Raw genomic sequence first — 26,961 nt, 5'->3', positions numbered from 1 at the left:
ATAAATTATTAAGTTACCCTGCATGACTTCAAATTATTCCTATTATTATAATGGTTCATTTTTATTACTGGCAATACTAATATCCGTGACAGCGAAGCTCTTACCGGCCAAGAAAAGTATGTGGCACTGTACTATTACAGTTATCAGTAATAACTGCTAGCACTATTCTTATTTGACATTCATATTCGAAACAAAAGGATTCACTTTTCGAGTCAATCATTTTAATTTTTTCTAAAATGAATTCTAACAAATTGGCAGTTGACTTTTATAAATTTGACGATTATTTAAATGTCCTTAGGATTGATTTGCTCCAATTGAAACAATTTGTATGACTCAAAACTTGGCGACAAAAAAAGAGTGGCGGAGAGTTTCTTGCTAGTTCTTACCCGCTTGACTTGCGAACTGGTAGTAAATTTAAATTTTGAATCGATTTAACATCTTTTCCGGTAACGATCATAAGTGTACTTGGTTACTTATATGAATAAACTTATTTTGAGTTGGAACTTGTATTCGTTGAGGAAAGCACCAGCTCTGGGTTCACCGGTACTATCTACCAGTAGTATATTTAGTTTAATAAGTTTTCTATTAAATTAGTATTAGTAAGGAACTCTAATCTCTCAATTGTTTTTTTTGAAAAAAAAAATTGTTTTTTTTTATGTATTTTAAAACTTTATTGTTAATAATATTGATGTTTAATGCAAAAAACTTAAAAAAATTGTTTTTTCAATTAATTATAAACAATTAAAAATTGATGAAATTTAAATAAAAATCACGTGACTATAAACGCGCCATTAATGATCGATCACCATGTTGTGACGTCATAATGTTAAAACAATTTAACAGTCAGCGTGTTTTCAGTACTGGCCCTGTATTCTGTATTTTGAAATAACTTTTGAATTATTCAAAAAAAATAATAGTTTTGTTATAAAACTTATATATGATCTTTCCCTTTATCACAAAAAAATTTTTTTTTCAAAAACCCAATTGTCGAAGTTAGATCAGAGTTTTTGAAGTAGGTTTATATTCTATATTTCTATTTTAAAAACGAAACCATTATTTATCTGCTTTTCCGGAATTTTATCTATTATCGGAAAGGAAAAATGTTTATCAAAATAATCGATATTTATTATCTTTGATAAGAGCCATTTAGTTCATAATATCTGTGAGTGATAGACGTTTGGTGATGTGAATTCTATCTGAGGTAGGAGTGGATTAAGAATTTTCCTGAATTTTATAAAATTTTCGTGTCACAACTTCACAGAAAATTTACTGATCATAATCTTTGGGATTGATTTCCCTTAACCAACAATTTGTATAACTCAAAACTTGGCGATTAAAAAGCTCTACCTCTAATTCTTCTTAATTAATTTAATTGCCCACTTACATCTTTTATGTTGCTATTCTGTACTTGCTTACCCATATGAATAAAGTTATTTTGAGGTTGAGTTTGAACCTTTTGGAACTGGTATTTATCTATTTTGTGATCATTATTCTATAAGGCAAGTAGGTGATCATCTGTCGGTGTCTGACACACGTCGTCGACTTTTTCAGTAGGCAAGCCGGTTTCCTCACTATGTTTTCCTTCACCGTTCGAGCGAACCTAAGTAAAACAAAAGTTTAATTACTAACATGATTTTTTAAAATTCTTTTAGAATAAAACCACAGGAAATAAACAATTTTAAACTCTTATCAATAGTAACTAAAACTATGAGAAACAGCATTAAAAACTCACTGGCAAATTAGTAAGTTAGTTCCATCCTTTGAAATTAAAATCAGTCTTTAAAAGGAATATTATCGTGTTAACTTGTGTTGTTTGGAAGAGAACTCTTCCGACTTTGTAATTTTAAGTCTCTCTTTGTAGAGTTTGACAAGGCACCCAACTTTACTGTGGTAAATTTGTCCAAAACTCTGAAAATTTCAGTTTGTTATTTCTCCGCCAGGGGTTTATTTTATTGCTTTAATAAAATCAAAATCAATCAAAATCAAAATACGTTTATTCAATTTAGATGCGTGTTAGGGCATGCTTATGAATGTCAAAAACGTTTACAAAATTCGCGAAAGAGCAAGACTACTCCATCCGTTCGCAAAACTACCAGGCGGCCTTGTTCTGAGAAGAACGGGCAAGAAACTCATCAAGTTTTACCCTCCCTCTACATTACAATTATTCAAAGGAAAATGTCAAAAACCAGAACGTGACTAGATCTCTTGGGCTTTCTATCAGGTTGAAAAGAGTCATGTCGGTATGAATTAAAGAATTCGTGAGTGAAATAGGGCTTTGGGTTCACTCTTGCTTCTTTCCATACACATATTGTAATATAGGGGCATAGATTTGTCATTTATCGTGGATTAACCGTTTTCTATATCTCTTCCTTACAAAATATTTCTGTGAAAAAGATCTATCAGCAGCAAAATCAGCAGCAAAGCAAATTTCGTTTCTCCTAATGTGATTATACTTAGCCTACCTTTTTAGTACATACCAACATGTAAAATTTTGCTCAGTTTTCTGGAATGAAAACTTTGAGGTTTTTCTGTGAATTTTTCGCTATATAAGCCTCATAGTTCAAGTCATAAGTATTAAATTAACAAATAAAAAATAGGGGTTGATCGTAGAGGGGTTACAATTAAGGGTTGTTTGTATTTTGTATCATAAAAAAATAAAAACAAAAAAATTTATCTCAAAAATTAAAAAAATTGGGATGGACCCACCCTTAACATTTAGGGGTTTAAAATATAGATAGTAGACGATTTTCAGACTTACTGAAATAAGCATAAAAAAATTCATAAGAATTTACTAATTTAATTTACTCCTCCGTTTTGGAGGAGTATGGGAACGAACATTGTGACACGAGAATTTTATATATTAGACTAGCTGACCGGGCAAACGTCGTTTTGCCATGTATATCATTTATAATAAAAAATAGGTTGAACCTAGAGGGGTGAAAATTAGGGGTTGTATGTAATTTTTAATGCTGTATCATAAAAATATAGAAATTAAAAATTTTGTCTAAAAAATAAACAATAAAAATTTGGGGTAAAATTTGGACTACCCCTAACATTTAGGGGGATGAAAAATAGATGTTGGCCGATTCTCATAGATACCGGATAAGCACAAAAAATTTCATCAAAATCGGTCAAGCCGTTTCGGAGGAGTATGGGAACGAACATTGTGACACGAGAATTTTATATATTAGATTTTTTTTCTCGATTTTATGATAAGAATAATGTATGTATTTCTGTAATAAACAAATTTTCACAGAACTATCAAAGGAGTGGATTTCCTTTTTATCAAGTCATGTTTGTATTACCAAGTTGCAAATAATTATCAACGTTTCAAAGATTAACTTATCAATAACATTATCAGATAATTTTTTATGGACGACGTTGGACACAGTCGTTTACTGAAATTCTTCATTACCAGGTAATTATTTTTCATATAACCTATAAAGCTTTAGGATTAATACCTGCAGCTGATCATCATCAGATGAGGCAGAATACGAAATACCATCCGTATCACCTCGACGTTCGTTCCACAACTGAGCGTTTTTTAGGCAGTTTTTGCCGCGCACCACCACTATGTGGAACCAGCTGTCCTTCAAGAAAAGAGCGTACCAATTCTTCAAAAATCTTCTACGTTAGTTATTGTTACTACCGTTTGTGTTCTGGGCTTCGGTAAAAGCCTTTTCTTGGACTTTCCATTTGGATCTGTTACTTTCTTAACTATGTCGTCTGATTTGAGAGCGACCGTCGATGCGAAAACCGCTGTGTGAGTTCGAAAAGTGAGTTACAGAATCGCAGGGCTGTTAGGTCTTGGCCCTCAAATTTCTGAATCTATTTCATGATCATTTTTAAATCTAATAGACAAGTAGGTGATCAGCCTCCAGTGCCTGACACACGACGTCGACTTTTTGGGTCTAACACATGTCGGTTTCCTCACGATGTTTTTCATCACCGTTCGAGCAAATGTTAAATGCGCGCTTAGAAAGAAAGTCCATTGGTGCACAGCCGGGGATCGAACCTATGACCTTTTCTCTATATATGCTCTATTCTCTTTCCGCTAACACTTCTAATTCTTCTATTTACCATTTTTAGGACTCTCTTCTCTTCTTCCTCCTATGAAGAGTCCTATGAAGATTCTGTTTATTTTTTAATAAACTTTGAAAAATTTCAGAATGGACGACCCAATCGAGTCGAATGTACCAGGCGAGCAGATCATACGAGTTGGTGAAAGCGATGCCCACTATGAGCCTGTCATAACCGTGACTCAGCAGGAGACTTCCACCAGCAGGGCAAACATAACAGCGCGGAAAATAACCGTCACCGAAGATATTTCGGTAAAGTATCAGAATTTGTTCAAAAAGCAGACAACGCCGGGTAAAACTATTGTCACGCAAATCCAAACGCTGCAATACAAATACTGAATAAATAAGAAATCATTATTGGTGTTTTATTTAAACGCTGTTTTGCTGGTAATTTGCGCGTGGGCATTGCGCTGTTATCAGGAATAGTCTACTTAAACTGAAAGTAGAACTTTTAAGTTCTAGTTCCCCACTTGGGCATCTAGCCTAGAAAACCAGCCTGATCGGTCCTGGACAGCTCTCTTTCATTCACTCCACGTCTTTCCAACTTCCTTCGCCTCTGAATTGCTTCGTTGGCAGTTGTCTCTCTCTCTCTATTCGATTGCTTGGCAATGTAACTTGTGTCCCCGGAGAGTATATGGCGCACACATTTTCACTTTCTGCCTTATATATATTTTCGTTCCATAGCAAACGTCAACATAAGTAACTATTATGTTTAATTAAAAAAAAAATCATGTGTCCAATTCACACGTGGTAGATGTGAAACCTTCAAAAACAAAGTTTTTATAATTAAAATATGTAAATTAGACTTTTTCTCTATCTAAATGTAGGATCTTTTCTTTAAAAAAATATATATTTTAATGTTAATTTTTTTTTTAACTTTATTATCAATCTTTAATTTGGTATAAACTAAAATAATAAAAGTTTGAAATAAATTCACAAGATCCAACGTGGGAGAAAATGAGATAGGAAGCATTATACAGTGTATAAACTTTTAATTAAGTGTAGTACGAAGTTTTCACTTCAAAAAGTTTCTATAACTAATGATTTGTAAATAAAATTGATAAATCATCTAATTTTATAATTAAACTACTTACTTGACTTACTTATTTAATTTTCATCAAATCTGTTTTTTTATTTCAGAAAATGTTCAAATACACACTAATTTAAAGTTTATACACTGTATAATGCCTCCTATCTTACTCTCTCCCACGCCAAATCCTATTAATTTATGTGTCTGTCTTTTTTTACTGTCGCTTTTTCCGTTGCATCCGGTTTGAAATCACAACGATTCTAAAGAAGTTTCACTTCAAAAAAAACATTTATATCCGTTTAAGAGTAAAAAAAGTAGTCCCCGATTAGTTAACACCTGTTCAAAGGAAGGAAATACCTTCTTTTCTCTTCAACTTGACGACAAATCTAGAAGTGTACCTTCTCTAGCAGAACCTAAAAAAACGAGCCTACTCCTCCCTCAAAGGCCGGCAACGCACCCACTAAAATGGGTGTCTATGGGCTGCGTGGACTGCCCTTTTTGGTCGTCCCGCAAGCTCGTTTGCCCCCCTATTATATAAAAAAAAAACCTATTAGAGAAAAACAAAAGAATTTAATTGCTTCTAAAACTGTAATAGTAGATTTAAAGTTCGGAAAAATACTATTTATTTATTTTGTAATCCTAAAGCTAACATAATATATAACAAAAACAGACTAAAGATATAGCCAAATATGGAATACATATAAACGATAAGGTTCAAACATACGAAAATAAAAAATCAATAAAAATTATTAAATACATTTCACTAGGTAATAAATAATTCGGCTGTGTTGTGTAATGGTGTGTCATGGTATGTAAGTGAGCGTGTGTTTGTGGGGTGTGTTCATGAAGCATGTTTTGCGCTATGGACATTCTTAATACTTTTTGAATAGCTTAAGTGCTAATAAAAATAATATAATTGCAGGATGAGGGGATTAATGAACCTGTTTTGGAAATGGATAAATTGGATAATGGAACCGAAGGAAAATCTGTGGAAATTGAAAAGAAAGTTTCTCGTAAGTTTTCATTAAATAAATAATAGTTTAAAAAAACTAAAAAACACGCTTTTAAAGCACATCAAACTAAAAAGTGAAAGGTAATTCCTAATTTAGGCTGAAAATGGTAATGAACAAAAAATACTTGTATTATTGTGAAAAAGCGTGGGGCGCTCGATAGACGAAAAATATGGCACAGAGACACGTGTTTTTTAATTTTTTTTAACTATTATTTATTTTTTTTAGTTTATTTTTTTTATTTTTTTCGGATTATTGCATTGTCATCGATCTTTGACAGGTGCGCAAAGTTTGAATTAAATCTGTCCGTTAAAGTGGGTCAAAATCGAGTCCGAAGGAGTCGGTTACATACATACATACAGGTGAAGCTAATATAAAGCGTGTAAAATCACCACTACAGGTACTCTTCACCACCAAAGAGTCATTAAAAAGTTATTATTATATATAAGTAGTATTAGGACGGACAGTTTAAAAGTCTGAGTTAGTCCCTAGTCGCGCCTAAAGAAGTTTTACTTCAAAAACTTTGTTAGAGTAAAAACAATTGGCTGCTGCGGGTTAGAGTGAGAGAGGAGGATGCCCACCGCTGATGTATGCGTGAGAGAAAGGGAAGCTAGAAAGACTCGCGCCGTAATGCGTTACGTAAGGGGTTTACCCTCCCATATGAAGTTATCACTTCAAAATAGCCAGTGGTTCAGTGGTTAGACTGAAGATCCTTTGTTTAGTTTGGAGGAACAGTACTTTTTTTTTTTAATGGCTCTGGCACGATTTGTGCATTAGCCAGCGTCAAGTATAGGATTTTTTATAATTCGTGCTTGTCTTTAGAAATTTGACCGTGTAGACCGACGGTTTAGGCACTCGCCCGGTACCGCACAACCCTCCCAAATGCCGAGAACAAATTTAAATTATAAAACTTGCCCTCGAACCGGAAATCGAACCCGGTACCCCTCACCTAGCTGCCACTTAATAAGACCGGTAGGCTATGAGGCCCCTAACAGTACTTCCTACACACATTACTACCATCAAAGACTTTTATGTATTTATGTAAAGAGTTTGATGATCTTTATAATCAACTCTTTAGTCAATGGTCAGACTTCAAAACTATATCGCCATAGATTGTTTACTTTTGTCGTTCTTGTCACATATGACATGCGTTGCGTTTAAAGCTGTATTATTTTCTATTAATAGTATATTAATTTGATTTAAAGAGAATTATTCAACTACACATTAAATTCATATTGAATTTAAGTATAAAAACCATTGTATAAGAGAAATCCTGTTGAAAATGGCCTGTTTTCATTTGGATTAGCCGAAAACCCAGTGACTTATAGCTTGAAAAATCATTGTATATTTTGCCTGTTAACAATGTACATTTGGCATGTAATAATGGTGGGTAATAATGAGTAAAACATATCTATATATATAAAAATGAAACCCGTTTTTCGTTGTCACGACATAACATGAAAACGGCTTGACCGATTTGTCTGATTTTTTTTAAATAATATTCCTTGAAGTACGGGGATGGTTTACGGAGAGAAAAATAAAAAAAAAATTGAGTGATACAAAATATTCGTAATAATACTTAAAAGTCAATTTGAACTTTAATACCATATCATAAAGTTCAAATGTTAGTGGAGGGGTTCCGGGAAGGTAATTTTTTATTTTTTGACATAATGTATTTGTTGTCTTATCAACTTTCTTTTTTTTATCTTACTAGCTAGACCGGTGTCCCGAATAACAGAATAAGTATTTAAAAAATAAATAATCGACTGTTAGGCGGTACGATGTTCGCCAGGCCAGCTAGTATTTTATATTTCGCATGCGTAGTCCATCGAATGCAGATGAGTTCCATTCCATTGTTATTTGTTGTCCGTTTCTGATGAGTTGAAAGCAGTGTTGGCCTAGTGGCTTCAGCGTGCGACTCTCATACCTGAGGTCATAGGTTCGATGCCCGGCTGTGCACCAATGGACTTTCTTTTTATGTGCGCATTTAACATTTGCTCGAACGGTGAAGGAAAACATCGTGGGGAAACCAACATGACTTAGACCCAAAAAGTCGACGGCGTGTGTCAGGCACTGGAGGCCTATTTGCCTATTAGATTTAAAAATGATCATGAAACAGATTCAGAAATCTAAGGCCAAGACCTGAAGAGGTTGTAGCGTCACTGATTTTTTTCTGATGGGTTACTTTGAAATTTCTTTGTACTGCTGTAGTAGTAGATACAGGTCGAAGGCCAGAAGGTAATTGCGTACAGCAATTCCCTGATCAAATACCCGTGCCTTTAAACAGCGATCCTCTCGTTGTTATCTCATACCATAGCTTATCAATAAAGAAGTTGATTATAAGCTGTGTAACTGAATAAAAAATTAAATATTATTTCAGAAAAAACACAGCATGAAGAGAAGAGAAATAAAACTAAAATTCCAATGTTAAAGAAAGCTGTGCGCCAGCTAATTCAAGTAGAAGATAAAAAGAAAATGGAGGAAGAAGTATGTATCAATCATCTGTGCAATAAAGATTATTTTATTTAGGTTATTTCTTAACATAGCATACTCATATACGTAATAATAATAATTTATTTGCATTTATATGGTACAAAATGTTTTGGTGGTACAATCTAAAGTTCGCGTATTCTCCCACACTTGGTGTACAAATTTGTCTTAAAAGGTAGAATAGAAATTACAATTACATTATAATCAATTCTTATATTATTTGTAGTGATAAAATATCACATTATTAAAATATATTATTGCGTTATCAAATCAAGAATCATTATAATGTTTCACGCAAATAATCATTAATAGAATAATATATTTTCCCAAAAGTAGTACATTAAATTTTTTTTTTTAAATCAGCAACCTTACATTTTACAGATACCAGTGCAAAGACGTAAGTCATCAATCCCTCGATTAAAAGATATGAAAAAAGTCGTCACAACTGCAAAAGCAGAGAAGGAAAATACAGATCCTAAACGTAATGTCTCGCTAAGAACCGAAGAAGAGTTCGACAAAATATTCGAAGAGATTAAACAAAACTCTGATAGACATTCAAATGCTTTCGTTAGAGATCCAGAAAAAATAGAAATGAAATTTGAAGAAATAATACACGATTATGATGAAAATAAAGTAGAACCAATTAATGTAGAAAAACTAAAAAGTAGAATACCTATGCTTAAAAGAAAAAGTGAACATGACATTGAAGCTACAAAGCTAACTAATTGGAGACGCGCTTATAAAAAACGTTCATCCATACAAAATCCACAACATTATAGTAAATTATTCCTTAGAGTGCAAGCAAAAACAGGCGAAAGAAACAGAACCCAATCCGAATCCGTCGATAATTCATTTACAACAGATACTGAGAAACAAGAAAACACAGAAAGAGAAAACGAGGAAAACTCAAACAGTTATACTGGATCTGATGCAAACAATTCATTAGGTATATCAAAAATTGATTCAGCAACTTCAAATACGGAGAAAAATAAAATGGAAGATGATGAATATGTATCTCACAAAACTTCTGTACAAAATGCTCTTGAAACTGAAGAGAAAAGAATTCTCAAAAAGAGTCAATCTATCGACAGTCCTAATGTACAACTAAAAGAAATTCAAACAAACAACAGTGCACGGCGCAGTCTAAGTCATATTGATGATCTATCTTCGAACGCTTTGGTTCAAAAGGTTGTTAAGGCTCAAAATCAAATTCCAGATAGTGAACAGTATAACGCAACACCTATTTCGGCAACCACAGAAGTAAAAGCATTAGACGACAATGAAATCAAGTGTCCTTTAGATGAACAGCCTATTGAAAGTACCGTACCTCATGAAAAAGACACACTTGTAAAACAGGACATGGTATGTATAGAAACATCAATGTTAATTCGTAAAAATCAAGAAGATATGGAAGATATGGCATCAGCAGATGAACCTAAAAGTTTAGAAATGGAAGTATCGTATACGATAGAATCTGACCCTATAGATCAAACCCAACCTGACTTGACTGAAAAACCAACAACTGTTTTAATAAACAATTCACAAGATAGTGAAACTAATAATGAAGTAAAAGAGACACACCAAAATAATAATTACGATACAATTGACAAAAACGTATTTGATAATTTGGATCAAGAGATTTCTGAGTCTAAAAATAATTCAACAGATGTTTTGAAGCCAAACATTTGTAACACAGAAACAATAGACACAGTAAATGGTATTTCGGAGTCTGTCAATCTATCGAGTCAAAATATTGATAAATCTGATTCCTCTAGCGATCATGAAAACTCTGAGATACATAAAGCACCTCAAGAATTCAAAATCGAATCTCCAATCCCAGCCATGGCAGACACTGATAAATATTTGCCAGATAATGAATCAATAAGAAGTGGAGATCAACAAATCCACATCGTAGGTCATCCAGGTGCCTTATTTAATCGTCCAGAGACTCCCATAGAAGACTTTTTACCAATGATACGAGAAAGCAAGGAGAATTTAGCTACTAGTTTAAATACAGATATACCAAACACAGAAGTTGAACAGAACTCTACAGTAAGGAATATCGATCAAGTAAATCAGGAACAAAATAAAATCCCCGAAAAAATTAGTGACTTAGAAGATATCCATGAACAGCGAAGAAGAAATAAAGAGAAGATACAAGAATTAATATCGAATACCAAAGAAGAAGATATCATTGCACTGAAAGGAAAGGTTATCAGAGTTATTAGTCGATTAGACTCTAGAGACTACAGCAATATTAAAAATAAACCAGAAATGGTCGAGGATGTGCCTAAAAGGAGCGTGTTGTCTAAAATAGCTTTATTTGAGGTAAGTTAAATATATACCACTATCATTATCAGAGCAGTGTTGACCTAGTGGCTTCAGCGCGACTCTCATACCTGAGGTCGTAGGTTTGATCCTCGGCTGTGCACCAATGGACTTTGTTTCTATGTGCGCATTTAACATTTGCTCGAACGGTGAAGGAAAACATCGTGAGGAAACCGACATGTCTTAGACCCAAAAAGTCGACGGCGTGTGTCAGGCACTAGTGGCTGTATCTCTCTGGGCTACCGCTAATACTATTTCTTTATTATTATTATTTTTATAGTCATTATTACGGTTACGCCATAGCTGCAACATATTGGATAATAATGCCAAAACCCGAACGACATCGCGGCTAATATACTAAAGAATGTTTCCCAACAATTGAAATCAACAAATCTAATAATTTGACGGCTCATTGGTCTAGTGGTTAGTACCCCTGACTGCGAATCCATGGGTCCCGGGTTCGATCCCCGGCTGAAACAAACATCGATGTGATGAGCATTTGGTGTTGTGCTTAGGTCTTGGGTGTTTAAATATGTATTTATATGTCTATCTATCTATAATATGTATGTATATCCGTTGCCTAGTACCCATAACACAAGCTTCACCAGCTTAGCATGGGACTAGGTCAATTGGTGTGAATTGTCCAATAAAAAAAAATTAAAAAAAAAATGGTAAAATTTACAGCAAAAAGAAGCAGATGTACTCGTAAATAAAAGAAAACTCTCGCGGAATCAAATCCAAAACGCCGATTTACCAAAAATCGTGGATGAAGTTTTAAAACAACCAAAATCAGACAAAGATGTCAATCCATTTACTTGGACTAATACTTGTATAGAAAAACCAAAAATAGATATAAATAGAGAACCCAGAATTGAAATCAAAAGAGAGCTGTCGTATGCTGAAGTGGATTTGGGAGATGCTGTGAAGGGAAGAGTAAGAGATATGGTTGTTCGGATGGTGTCGTTTGAACGCATGGACCTGGAGAGGAAAGGTATTATTGATATCAAGGAGAAACCCAGGAGTGGATCTGTGTCTGAAAAAATCGCTTTGTTTGAGGTAAGCTATGCTTAAAAGGTATATTAATTCATTTTTGTTTATAGCTTACATAATACATATATATATATATACATATATAATAGTTTTACTAACATGAATTCAGCCTTGCGATTCTGTAACTCACTTTTCGAACTCAAGCTAAACATGATGAGATAAACAAGCTACAAGCTCCCTCCTTATCAGAATGCCAAATCGTAAAATGACTGATTCACGACTGATTTGAGCGCGACCGCCGCGCCGCTGCGAAAACCGCAGTGAGAGTTCGAAAAGTGAGTTACAGAATCGCAAGGCAGATTAGTATGACAATAAATTACAAAACGAAGCTCAAAACAGGTGTAAAAGTGAATACATCAATAGATTTTTTTTAATAATCGTCTAAATCTAAAAACTTCCAACCAGACACTCCGTAAAACCGATGACAATCCAGTATTCCGATTCAATATGGCATGATAACAGGACAAAGTCCAGCTAATAATTGAGACATTGGAAATAAAATATGTTTTCTGCCACACACAAACTATGTTGGTTGGCCGGAGTTAAAAACAATAATTGTTTAATTAAATTAGTTTATAACAATAAGGGGCCATCCATAAAGTACGTCACACGTTAATGGGGAGGGAAGGTATCACCGAAGTGTGACATCGTGTGACAAGGGGCATGGGGGGGTCAATACTTTTGTGACGTCACATGTAATTAATTTTTTTAATTTTTTTTGGATGTGAATTAAAAATTTTAAAAATTTACGAACTTTATCTATATTTAATTAATTAAATGAAAATAGCTGTTTTCTCTCGATTATTTTTATTTATTTATTTATTAGTGACGTCACATCCGGAGGGGGGGGGGGTTATAAAAATGTGACAACCTGTGACAAGGACGGGGGGAGGGGTTCCAAAGTCCTAAAATTCGTGTGACGTACTTTATGGATGGCCCCTAATTGTTGTTATAAACTAATTTAATTAAAATCAAACTTATAATTGAATTACAAAGTGTATCAGCTGGATACTATTTGTTTATTTACGTACATAAATACCAAACAATAATTATACACTAACTTACATACTTTAAACTATTAACAATTAAAAAAAAGTGTGCGTGTACTTATGTACGCGCGTAAGAAGTTATACTTCTTTGGCATTATTAAAAATAGTTTTTGATTGCATACAAATAATTATTACAATATAATAATCAAAGACTGGAAAAGGAGTCATTGTAGTCAATAAAGTTCAGTTTACATTTGAAAAATTAAATAAATAAATATTTATTATTATTCTCTTAACATTAAGTGTAACAGAAATTCTATTATTATTCGAATGTTGTTTTTAAATTATGTCCAATGCCGTAGCATCTTCCGTGGGCAACTTCATTCTGTTAATTTTGTGCCACGGTGCGCGCGCATCGTATAATTTCACTCTCATAAATTTTTAATAACGCGCCTACAGAAGTAACTTATAAAACTATTATTATATATTATAACTTCAAAAATTACATTGATCTCTATCTTCTTCTTCTGTCTACTTGTGATGCAGAACTAAGACGGTAACACAGTTCGTATTCATAAACACTAAATTGTCAAATTGTACTAAATATTTGTGTAATAACAGCGTAATGCCAATTTGACAAGAAGAGACGATTTCCTAACTAACGTAGTTCCAATAGTGGAATGAGATTGAGATTTACATTATACATTATTAGTCATATGAATTGGTCAATTATTTTATTATTTGCATCGTACATATCATATCATACTGTATTAAATTTATACCAACTACAGTGTCTCACGCAAATAATCAATTATTGAATAATAGATTTTTTACAAAAGTAATACACCAAGTCGATTTTTAAAGACTCGAGTCGGAAGATTTTTAATTCTTTTGGTAAATTATAGTAAACCTTAATTGCCATACAAATTATAGGTTTAAACTTTAAAGTACAGCCTTGCGATTCTGTAACTCACTTTTCGAACTCTCACAGCGGTTTTTGCAGCGGCGGTCGCGCTCAAATCAGTCGTAAAGCAGTCATTTTACGATTTGGCATTCGCATCGCATCGCATCGCAAGGCAGGGCGGCAGTATAGGGCGTGTCGTGTCCTAGAAAAGCTATATTTCGTAACATATATATGCAATATTTTTCAAATGCATTATCTATTAACATTATCTTTGAAACATGAGTACTGATAATGTCGAATTTGTCGGCCCAAAATCATATCACATTTGTCAACACAAGTGACAAGTTTAAAAATAAAAGAATAATGTAAGTTATTTTCCATAATATTAATACATTTATTTATTACGTTTTCCTACTGGTAACATAAATTATATACAACAAAAAATAATTAAACAAAAATATTGATGGTGGAAAACACCAATAAAAATATTAAATACGTAATACCTAATTTGACTGTGTTGTGTGATGGTGTGTATGTGAGGTGGGCTCATGATGCAGGTGATTTAGCGCCATTCTTAATGCTCCTTTAAAGAATATTCCATGATAGCAATCAAACGTATAAAAAATAATTATGGAAATCGAAAAGTATACTTATTTTTAACTAAATGCCAGATCACGATTTTATTATTAAAATTAAAAACGAAATATATTTTCTTATATAAATAACCAGTCTACTGACATAGGCCTCTTCTATTCTGTTTTATCCTGTACCATCTCCTTGGCAGACGTTCTGTCTATATTTTCACTTGACTTCCCCTCTTTCTTTTACCTTCTCTTGGATACTTGATACATCTTCAGTCCATTTCTCGCTTCTGCTTCCTATAACGTCCACTTAATTCCATTTTCTTTTGTCGAACGTCATTTAATTTTTTCCTGTACCTGTCCTTTACATACTTTAGCATACTTCTCTATTTTTCTTGGAAATCTATTAGTTTTTCATTATTTTTCACCGTTTCCGGGGAAGTTTGACACCCAACAGTAAGACATGACACGCGTCTGTATTTTCTTATAATCTATATAGGTACATATAAAATATTTTAATTCTTAAAAATATTAAATGGAAATCACAAATTCAAATTGAGTTAAATTCAGATTTATAATACGACTAGCAGACTCGGCCAAGCGTTGCTGTGGCTAAGGTTTTTGTTATATTACATTGTAAAAAACTATTCAAGGGAAACGGTAGGAGAACACCAGCCATGGAGACCACCATGCTTTTTTGGTGGTTATGTAATTAAATTGTATCTTATGTGAAACGGTACTTTCAACACAGCGCCATCTGTTAGAATTGTGATTGTCAAATAATAAACAAATAATTTTGTAATAAAATAATATTGTATAAATTAAGATGTAAGCTATCCTATATTTCAAGTTAGATCAAACCGCACACGGTGTGCAAATTTGATTGAAATCGGTTCAGTAGTTTAGGAGTCCATAGCGGTCAAACAACGTGACACGTAATTTATATATGTATAAAGATATAATAAAATATTTGTTCCACGTAATTAACCATGGTCCTTTGTCAAATTGCACATTGTTAAAGTACTCTATTGCTTTTTATTAGAGCATAAACACAATTTAACAGAAAGAGAAAGTCTATACAGTCAAAACCGTTTATAACGACATCGTTTACAACGACCTATCGGTTATTACAACCAGATTCTATGGTCCCGTCCGAATCCCTAGTAAACTATTCAGTAAACAAACCGCTTATAACAACATCGGATACAGCGACATATCGCTTACAACGACGAAATTTTATCGATATTCCTCGGCTATAACGACCAACCGCTTCTTGTCTCAGCAAAACAAAACAATACAAACGATTTTAAATCTTATTTGTAAGCATTTAATGAATATTAGGCATATTATTACCTCCTCACTTTCTCCCGCCTCATGCAAACCTCTTCCCGGCCATTTGACCTTGCATACTTTACACATGTTTAGTTCGCTAATTGACAATTTAAAAGTGTTGGTGTTGTTTAGACTGTGCAATTTTGCATTTATGTGTTATCATGTTGCAAAAAAAGAGAAAAGTGTTTTCTATTGAAGAAAATCTCATGTCATATGGATAAAATGCAAAAAATATTTGAGACTGGGCTTAAAAAAAACAGACCCAAATGACTGATTACTTTTGTACCTAATTATTTCGTAATAAATATTTTTGTTTCTTTTTTGACTCCTTTACATATTATAATATTAACATACCATATTATAACCCATACCTACCTATTCTAGATAGATAACTATGTACGTTGTACATACATATTATGTACTGTACTTGTGTATATGACATTGCTTATAACGACTATCGGATATAACGTCGGCAACTATACGGTCCCTTCAATGTCGTTATAAACGGTTTTGACTGTATATACAAATTTATATCAAATACAGTGTCTCACGCAAATAATCATTTATTGAATAGTACATTATTTCAGTAATACACCAAGTCGATTTTAAAGACTCTAGTCGGAAGATCTTTTAATTCTTTTGGTAATTTATTGTAAATCTTAATTGCCATACAAAAGCTGTTTTTCCTAAACAGTTCCAGATTGATTTTTGGCACAGCCAATTTCTCCCCATGTCTACTTCTTACTTCGACTTCTACATTCGACTCAAAGATATGTTTCTGTGCACGAATAAGGCTATTCCTAAAATATAAATACAGAGAAGAGATAAAATTTACAGCATCTTAAATAAAGACAATGGTTTGATCAAAGCACCAAGTCTCTTATCAGAAGCATGGCATCCAAAATTATAGTAGCCATGATGATCACCAACCTTCGAAAGAAGACCGCACTATAGGAAGTTTGCGGCAAATTTAAAATAAATGAAAATTGTGTATTTTATTTTCAGAAGAAAGTTACCTCACCAAAGAAGATAAAATCAGACACGCCTAAGCATAAGGGAGCGCCCGAAGTAAACATGAGTGAAGAAGAGTTGAGAGAACGGATAGAAGAGTTAAGGGGAGCGAAGAAGTACGGGAAGTTCACTGACTTGAAGTATGTTGAATTGAATGATGGGTTTATGATGCCTGCGCTTGGAGTCGGTACAGCTCTGGTAAGTAGATGATGACCAGAAAACTATTTATTCAAGCAGACAATCAGTCCATATGGTTATTATTTGGTTAGCGAAGCACCACTCACGCGAGCAATACACATAATAAATAAGATTTCTGTTAAGTTAGACCTATTTGTTTGTACACTGGCTGACTTCACAAGAGTTGCTTCCTATATTATTAGTTACTAGCGGACCCGACAGACGTTGTCCTCTCTTAACTATGAATATTGATTTCAAATTGGTATAATGAATTAAAAAATATTTCAGAAACAAAGTGTTTATTATTCTAATGCTTTATGTTATACAACATTCTTTGTTTGTTTTTCTGGCTCGCATATTATTATATTATCAATATAATAACTCCGATCGCAGCATTTATTTTGAACGATATTCATTTTTCTTACATCCTCTGACGATATTTGCAGCACGCATTCTGTCAATGTTGTGTTATGTCAAACGCCATAAGGTTACACCAAAAAGTTCGAATTGTATGGTGGTTAAGTATTCTTGAATTTTCTAATTTTCCGCGCAATTTTTTTTATTTTTTTATTTTATAAGAACCTTCTCCTGACAATTACAAACACAACAAAAAAGAAATCAGACAAATCGGTCGAGCCGTTTTCATGTGATGTCGTGACAACGGAAAACGGGTTTCATTTTTATATATATAGATAAGATGTAGGTATATAAATATATATATTTTTTAAATGTTTTTATCTAGGTTAATTGGTGTGGGTATAAATGTTGTGTCGTTCTATCGAATTAGTAATTACTGTAATGATAGAATAATGATATGGAATAAATAAATAAATAAATAAATATTGTGTTAGTTAAATAATAAAATTAAAATGGGCACATACAGTCCATTGCAATGACCTATGTGAGGGCAATCCTTCCCGCTACCACCACTATGTGGAACCAGCTGCCCACTGAAGTATTTCCGAACCAATTCGACTTACGGACCTTCAAGAAAAGAGCGTACCAATACTTAATAGGCCGGCAACACACTTGCGAGCCTTGTGGCAATTCAAACTCAAACTCAAAATATCTTTATTCAAGTGGGTAACCAAGTACACTTTTGAATCGTCAAGTTAAATTAATCGTAAATTTACATTTACTACCAGTTCGCAAGTCAAGGGCGTAGAGCGGGTAAAAAGAACTGGCAAGAAACTTTCCGCCACTCTTTTTAATCGCCAAGTATTTTCATACAAATTGTTTGAACTGGAGCAATTCAATCCCAAGGATTAGGATCATTTAAGTAGTCCTCAAATTTATAAAAAGCTTTGTTGATTAGTTTTCGTTTAACGAGGGCTTTGAACTTTTTAGTGATAATACTCTATCTGAGTATGAGAGCAATGTGAGTAACCTATATCACTAACATCAGGTGAGCCTCCTGCCCTGCCTTTTATTACATAAAAAAATGTTTCTTTTAAAACATTTCTCAGTCGGGTTCATACTTTTTCAATTAAATAATATAAACTTATTTCAGTTACACAAAAGTCTAACGAAGTATATAATATGTGCCGCCATAGACCTCGGCTACCGTACCATAGATAGCGCATTCATTTATGGCAACGAAAAAGAGATTGGCGAAGCTATAAACGAGAAAATTAACGATGGAACTGTCAGACGGTAAGTAATTTATTGGTGGTTAGCATGTCGAATATTATCCCAGGCTGGAGTGCATATATTTATTTTTTTAATTTTCAAAATATATTATATATACTATATAATATGTTGCGTTTAAAAGCGCATAATATGTTGCTAAGCGCAAATCTCAAAGACGGCTGGACCAATTCAAGTATTTTTGAAGTTATGGCTTCTTTTGGCGCGTTAGGGAAAAATGACAAATTTTTACGATGCGCGCGCAGACCGTCACAAAAAACCGACACCCTGCTTTGTCGTTTTTTCTACAAACGTAGAATAAAATTGTTGAAAAGATTTTTATATTGTTACGCCAAAGAAACGCTAACGCGTGTACATAAGTACACACAAGTTTCTTTTAAACCAGTTTTTATTCCGGAAAAGTGAAAAGTGTCTATGGGGTAGTGAAGCAAAATGTTTCTTATGTGTTGGCTAAGTTAAATCATATTAAGGCGAAACGACGTTTGCTGGGGCAAATATATAAAATCTAAATCAATCGGAATTCAATTATTACGCTATGATATATTATGTTTTCGATAAATTTGTGGAAATACATACGACTGTTGACACGAGTTTCGAAGCATATTATGCGCAAATATTATTCAATTAGTAATCTTAATATATAAAATTCTCGTGTCACAGTTTTCGTTGCCATACTCCTCCGAAACGGCTTGACCGATTTTGATGAAATTTTTTGTGCTTATCCGGTATCTATGAGAATCGGCCAACATCTATTTTTCATCCCCCTAAATGTTAGGGGTAGTCCACCCCTAAATTTTATTTTTTATTTTTAGACAAAATTTTTAATTTCTATTTTTTTATGATACAACATACAAAAATACATACAATCCTCAATTTTCACCCTTCTACGATCAACCCCTATTTTTTTTATAAATGATATACACGACAAAACGACGTTTGCCGGATCAGCTAGTCTTAATATATAAAATTCTCGTGTCACGATGTTCGTTCCCATACTCCTCCGAAACGGCTCGACCTATGATTTTTTTATGGATATTCAGTAAGTCTGAGAATCGGCTACTATCTAGCTTTCAAATCGCAAAATTTTCATTTCTTAGATAAAAAAAATTGTTTTTATTTTTTTATGATACAGCACACAAAAGTACATACAACCCTTATTTTCACCCCTCTACGATCAACCCCTATATTTTATTTGTCAATTAAAAAGTATACACACAATCACACTTTAAATTAATAACAATCTTGATATTAATTACAATCTAGCCTATACAATAGTTATGGCTAATTAGTAATATTATGTTGACTTAATTTTATTTTTTCTCGTGAAAAATCCTTTATTCAAACAACATTTTTGGTGCTAATCACTATGATATCTACGTTTATCATAAGAATCAAATATACAGTATTTATAACTTTCTTAACCTACATAGTAATATTAATAATTAAAAAAAAGCGTGGTGCACTCGGGGACTGCCGCGGTAAAGCTATTGCACAGCATTTTTTATCAACTTATGAAATTATAATTTATTATTTATTTATTTTATATTTATGCAGTATTTATTTTCAAGTTTTGTCTTTGATAAATTAATTCAAACTACCACTCTACCAGACAAGTCTATATAGTCTGTCTCACTCTAACGCGCACCGGCTGCACCGATCTCGTCAGAGAGATGTGAATACGCAGTATGCGTTCTGTCCCACTCTAACGCGTAAGGTTTTTTCGTTACGGAATTTCTGGATTCGGTCTCCACGCTCGAGACCCGCGATAGAAGCTATGCAATAGCTTAAAATTGATAAATATAAAACTTAATATGTAAAGATTGGTCTTGTGGCAGTATACCTTTAATACTGGCATTTCGATACGAGTATTACTCTCTCTCTGGTACTATGTACCAGGCGCCAACTTAAATCTTTTATTAACTTAATTTTTTCAATACTAGTGTATAGCTTAAACTAACTGTTACCGTTGTTACTGCTGTTAATGTGACTGTTTTAATATAAAGTGGGAACAAACCGTGATCCATGTGGTAACAAATTATTTCAGTATTATTATTATTTTCGGCTAACTTGGCTCAAGGATCGTCATGCTCGCTTAAATGTCATTGCTTGTGGTGGCGTCCATGCATCGGGTTGTCTCTCTCTCTAATCATTTATTAACTATTAATTACTTAAAGATGTGGAACATGGTGTACTGGCTGCAGCTCAACAAACATTTTGTAAAACAAAAAATTGGCGAATCAAGAGTGGCGAAGAATTTATTGCCAGTTCTTTTCGTCCGTTCTACGCCCTTGATTTGAGAACTGGCAGTAATTGTAAAATTAGAAGCATTTAATATGTATTTCTTTATTCACGTTCATATGTATCCTTCATTGTGTTACATACCTAAATGAATAAATGAATTTGAATTATGACATTATGACTGATTGAGCGGTATTTTTATAATAAATCAATCTGAATGTACCACTTTATTGCAAATAAGTATTTATAATTATTATTACATAATATTATCATCTACAATTTGTAGTATAATAAAAGATATTCATATTTTAGTGAGGACCTCTTCATAATATCGAAGTTATGGAGTACATTCCACCGTCGTGATGTCGTGGAAAAAGCATGCAAAATGTCCCTCAAAGCTATGGGGCTGGACTATTTTGATTTGTATTTAATACATAATCCTATGTCGTTTAAGGTAAATATATCTCTTTATATATAAAATTCTCGTGTCACAATGTTCGTTCCCATACTCCTCTGAAATAGCTTAACCGATTCTTATGAATTTTTTATACATATTCAGTAAGTCTGAGAATCGGCTACTATCTAAAACAGGGTTCCTAAGTGATAAGGAGTGTCCACCCCAAATTTTTTTATCTTTTTTTATGATACAGCAAACAAAAATACATACAACCCTTAATTTTCTCCCCTCTACAATCAACCCCATTTTTTTATTATTCTAGATAGTTATTTTGATTGAACTAAAAATATGTTTCCTAGAAATAATATACATGGCAAAACAACATTTGCCGGTTCAGCTAGTTATTTTATAAATTCAATTGCCTTGTTGCTATCATTACTTATAAGATTTTTCGTCTGAAGTCATAGATTTGAACCCGAGCTGGACTTTGCTATGTGTTTTTTCGCTTGTATACGTTACAGTAAGGGAAACATTGTAAAGAATTCATGCTTTTCGCCCAAAGTAGTGTGTCAGACACAGAAGACCTACTTGCCTATTAAGAAAAAAAATTATCATAGAACAGATACAGAAATCTGAGGGCTGCTGCTGTTTTTATTCAGACCAGGTGAAAAAGTCCATAGGTGTACAGCCAGGGATCGAACCTACGACCTCATGATGAGAGTCGCATGGTGAATCCATTAGGCCGACACTGCTCAAATTTTTGTTTATACATATTTATATTTATTATTATTTTTTCTTTAGATTTTACTTTATTTTATTTTAGTTACGTGTTATGTTCAGTTTTTTTTTGTTTTTTTTTTATTTGGACCACAAAATTAAGACAAACACATGATAAAAATTGACATACATACATAAATATCAACAATTTTTACAGGGAAGACCATATTAACCAATCTTTTCTTTCAGGAAGGTGACGATCCTATACCGAAGATCGCTAATGTCATTCAATACAGCGAATCGGACTACTTAGACGCCTGGTTCGGTCTGGAGAAGCTGGTGAAAAAAGGCTTGGTTATTCGGATCGGTGTCAGCAACTTCAACTCCGCGCAAATCGATAGAATCCTTGACAAGGGAAGAATTAAACCAGTTGTCAACCAAGTAAGTCTCTTGTTCTGTGTTACTTGTATACTCTGATTTTTAATTCTGTAGAATTCTGACAGCTATCATTTTTGACATGTCAGAGATGGCAAACCTTTTTGGCCGGGCATATTTTTCAATTTCAATATCTGAGTCTATACATACATTTTATTTGTTAGTGAATGTATCAATTTTATTAAGTGCGGTGGTCATATGATATGGATAACATTTTTTTTTTAAAAGGTTTACTAAACCTGGAACTAATAGGCAGTGATGCCAGCTAAATAATAAAATAAAGTAATTATAGGTAATTCGATATATTGTTCGTGATATTGAAATATTTGTTATTTCTGTATTAGGTCACTTGAGTAAATAAATATTTAGATTAACCTTTTTGTAGGTAAAACATTAAAAACAAATGTTATTTTATTGCCCTTTAACAGGTCAAAATTGTCCCTTTATCGTTGGAGAACTTTTTTAGTAGCAACACTTATGGAATGTCAGAATTCTACGAAATGGTAGGGGAGCCCAAGAGGGGATTTCGGGATTTACTAAAGCGCGGCAGATTAATATATAGGGGGATACCTTGTACCCGGTTAAGTACCTCCACAAAACATGAGGCCCATATATAAGGCCGCCCGTGAAGGAGACAGGATCAGATTAGTAAAAAAAAATTGACCATCAGAAATTCCCGAGCGCGTCAGATTAAGGTAGGGTGAGTTAATTACATCCTAAAAAGTGTATATTCCACTAATCTGACAATTTGAGAGTGACGTAAAAAAAGGGGAGGGCAACAAAGTTGTAAAAAAAAAACGTCATCTCGACATTCTCGAGCGTAGCTAATTTTTTTTTTATTTTGAAGGAAATAATTCAAGAATAATGAAAAATATATAATCTGACGATTTCCGCAAGCCGAAATAACAATAATTCGTCGATAAAGTTAAATGCGTGCAGCTGCGTGATGCCTACATTTCCTTAAACCGATCGGAATCTACTAACGGCGTTCTAAATATTTCCCTCAAAATTACATTTCCTGTGAATTTGAACCGATTCGGATTTTGAGAAATTTTGAAAAATCTTAAAAAAATAAAAAAATATTTTTTTTAAAGTGGTTTCTTTATCGATCAACTTCAAAAATCCTAATCCGCCGTTGAGCTTGAAAAACTACGTCGATCGCCACCAAGCTGGTCAAAAGCGGTTGATTCGTTCGAGAGATATCGTGAACGAAAGAAACCCTAAAAAGTGTTTTTTCGGGATTACTCCGAAATTTGTGGTTCGATCAATTAAAATTGCAAAATCACTTATGAGGATGATAAAACTGCGTCGAACGCCGCCAACCGTGTGAAAATTGCTTGATCCATTCAAAAGTTATTGCGGTTTGAAAATTCCAAAAATAGTGTTCTATGAAACTTCTATCAGACTTTCGAGCTGGGAGAGCTCAAATGCATAGAAATATTATTTCTTTGAACTCAGCGAGCTCAAAATATCAATTTTAAGCGCCCAGGAATGGAATTAGCGGGAAGTTGCAGGGATGGCCTTTAAGGTGAACCGTTTTTCTATTTTTTTTTTGTCAGATCAGGCGAATCCCTCTACATAATCGTCACATTATGAGGCAGTACGTTTAGAACATAAAGATGAACCACATATATGTATCTTAATCTGACGCGCTTGAGTATTTCAAAATTGCGATTTTTTTTAGCAAATTATGAAAATGGCCGTGGGTTTGCGTCCCATCGAAATCGTCAGATTAGTGAATGAGAGCTTTTTTTTGGTGCACTTAACACTCCCTTAGAAAATCTGACGCGCTCGATAATTTTTATTTTTTTTTTTCATTTTCAACCCTTAACCCTTACATACAACCCGCATCATGCAAACGATCAGATTAACATACGTACATTATTAAAAATACGTAGGGCATTGATGCTATCAATATCTGACGCGCTCGAGGATGTCCATGCAACAGTTTTTTTTTACATATTTAACAATCTATAGCCGCTTCCCCCACCGATGAAAAGGTATATCATATAACATTTTTTTCTTCTTATTATCTAAGCTTTGCATCCCAATAGGTCTCTACGACGCTCGAGTAAATCCCCATTTAGCATCGTGGGCTCCCCTACCAAATTGAAAGATCAGAGTATAGCTCTTACATGTGACCTGGATGGTCTTAATGATTTGCTTCTTTGCTTGTGTCCTTTTCTGGGGCGGATATTGGCCAGTTTGGGGAAAGCCCCCGCTGGCAGTATGATGGTTCGAGACCTGCCAATGCAGGACGATACTGTATGATGGAGACGAGGAGCGTTGGGCGGTTTCTTGGCTCATCCGATGTGAGGGGCGTCGGGCAGATGCCCGGCTTGCGGTCCAGGCTCTCCACTTATTTTTTTATTAAATTAGCCCTGTCATCAAGGGCGTTGCCAGAGCACCAGGAAGCAGTTCCAATGCTCTATAGAGATTCCAAAAAAACATTTTGTTCTTAACTGATTTACTTTGGTGTACTTTTTATTACGGGGGACTTCCCCGTAATAGCCCAGAGCCCCACAAATTCACGATCCGCCCACGTACGCCGGCACTGAAACTGTCAAAACCTGTGCCGTTCCCAAATAAATCATTTTAATATCTCATCATGACAAAACCAGACGTTTCCCCAGATTGAGTGTCATCCCTACCTGACACAATACCGCCTGGACGAGTTCTGCCAATCCAGGGATGTTAAGCTAAGCTGCTACGGAGTCCTGGGTTCGAAGGGGACGCCGTTGGAGTATACAAGTGGATTATCACCAGTGATAGATGACCCTTTGGTGCTTTCAATGGCTGCTGGGTTGGAGGTTACACCTGCACAGCTCTTGATCAGGTAGGTGACTCTGGGATGGTTACAGCTGTCAAGTATGGTTGTGGAGGAAGGAAAAGGAAGGATCCCCGACAGAAAACAGCTTACTTCAACTATACATGGGTCTTCCAGATTCTTAGACCCAGAAATCGACCTGTGTCTGGCAAAGAAGGCTGATCATCTACTTGCGTATTAGAAAATAGAAACGATCTTGAAACGGATACAGAAATCTGAGGCCTAAGCCTAAAAGATTATACCACAGTTCTGATAATACTTAAACTTATTTATTCCAAAACATCAATGAAATAAACTTTGATATAGAATAATGATTGATTGTTAAATTAATAAATAACAGAAATAATATAATAAATTCACGTTAAATTAAATTGAAATACGTTTAGAGTACTTCTAATTAGTTTATGGATCAGTTAATTAATTTAAATTAATTCTCTAATTAGTTTAATTGTATAGTTTGAACGGTTTTAAATCATTATTTTTTTCTCTTAACAAACAATTTTTACGCTGTAATGAAAGAGACAAAACTGTGCACACTATTCTTCTTAAATGAGTTTGATATGTCAATTGTCAAGTGAGAATTTACGGTTTACAATATCAATGGGGGCCTCATAGCCTAGCGGTCTTATTAAGTGGCAGCTAGGTGAGGGGTACCGGGTTCGATTCCCGGTTCGAGGGCAAGTTTTAATTTAATTTAAATTTGTTCTCGGCCTTTGGGAGGGATGTGCGGTACCGGGCGAGTGCCTAAACCGTACATGGAGGACACGGTCGAATTTCTAAAGACAAGCACGAATTATAAAAAATCCTATACTTTACGAATGCACAAATCGTGCCAGAGCTATAAAAAAAAAAACAATATCAATGAAATATATTTTGTCTATATAATTTATTGTCATTTCATATTTACAATAACACATTATTTCAGTTACCAACTGCACTTGGATCATAGTGTGGTGGTAAAGACATCGACTGGTCGCCATCTTTGGAGCAACTTGCAAGCACAAGCCGTGAAACTTGAAAATTCTCATATATCTGCGCTCAACGCTCTAAATAGAAATAAACGGAATTTTACTATGAAAGGGTAATTATTAACACGAGAACTTTTTTAATAGCAACACTTATGAAATGTCAGAATTCTATGGAATGAAAAAATCAGAGTATAATAATTATATTATTCATGCCAACTAAATCTATTTCGTTTGACAAAAGCACTCTTTCATCTCTTTCTGTCAAATTGTGTTTACGCTATGGTAAAAAGAGACAGAAGATGCAACTTGAACAAAATGATGGAGACTGTTGTCTACTTGACTCCAAATTATTATTTTTACTCATGGTATTTTAGTACCGCGGTTTCTGATTGTTGTTCTGGTTTCCTCACGTTTACCCTCACCATACTAACACAAACAATTACTTTCAGAATGGGCGACACACACAGGAACTACCCATTTCGGATACCGTTTTAGAGAAGAATTCTACTGAGATTGTTAAATGATAAAGCGTGCCTATATATAAATATTAATTTGTAAGTACATAGTTGTTTGTAATCTCTGGATCTACTGAAGGACAACTATCCACGTTTGTGTACTGTTAAAAAAACTGTCGAACCAAAATACGAATGATGAGAGATTGAGTTCTGAGAAAAGTTGTAGAGCTTGATAATGCCAAAACCAACAAAATTATGTATACTAGCTGTCACCCGGCAAGCGTTCTTTTGCCATG

At 34.0% G+C, this 26,961-nt stretch overlaps 1 protein-coding gene across 3 annotated transcripts; it reads left to right on the top strand.

Annotated features, from left to right (window-relative positions):
* The first annotated feature begins 1,153 nt into the window (after nt 1-1,153).
* Nucleotides 1,154-26,797, top strand: LOC125058826. 3 transcript variants are annotated; one of them, XM_047662974.1, is made up of 14 exons: nt 1,154-1,201; nt 3,257-3,418; nt 4,169-4,331; nt 6,032-6,122; nt 8,500-8,606; nt 8,991-10,937; nt 11,622-11,993; nt 16,799-17,002; nt 18,492-18,634; nt 21,179-21,320; nt 22,230-22,421; nt 25,049-25,251; nt 26,168-26,323; nt 26,660-26,797. In XM_047662974.1, the coding sequence occupies exons 2-14, from the start codon at nt 3,372-3,374 to the stop codon at nt 26,703-26,705; spliced, it is 3,813 nt and encodes a 1,270-aa protein (XP_047518930.1). In that variant the 5' UTR covers nt 1,154-1,201; nt 3,257-3,371; the 3' UTR covers nt 26,706-26,797. The 3 variants fall into 3 exon arrangements, with proteins under 3 accessions (XP_047518930.1, XP_047518928.1, XP_047518929.1); XM_047662972.1 differs by having other exon boundaries at nt 25,037-25,251; XM_047662973.1 differs by having other exon boundaries at nt 1,158-1,201; nt 3,362-3,418; nt 25,037-25,251.
* The last annotated feature ends 164 nt before the right edge of the window (nt 26,798-26,961 follow it).

This window comes from Pieris napi, chromosome 18, assembly GCF_905475465.1.
Source record: "Pieris napi chromosome 18, ilPieNapi1.2, whole genome shotgun sequence".
NCBI lineage: Eukaryota > Metazoa > Arthropoda > Insecta > Lepidoptera > Pieridae > Pieris > Pieris napi.
The sequence above is the reverse complement of the archived record's forward strand: the minus strand, read 5'-3'. Positions and strand labels throughout refer to the sequence as shown.

Bases quoted from the DNA above. Each gene is read 5' to 3' on its own strand.
- LOC125058826 (XM_047662972.1), top strand. From the start codon at position 3,372: ATGGACGACGTTGGACACAGTCGTTTACTGAAATTCTTCATTACCAG. The intron at 4,332-6,031 runs GTAAAGTATCAG...ATATAATTGCAG, and splicing joins CCGTCACCGAAGATATTTCG to GATGAGGGGATTAATGAACC. The intron at 22,422-25,036 runs GTAAGTCTCTTG...TGACAAAACCAG, and splicing joins TTAAACCAGTTGTCAACCAA to ACGTTTCCCCAGATTGAGTG.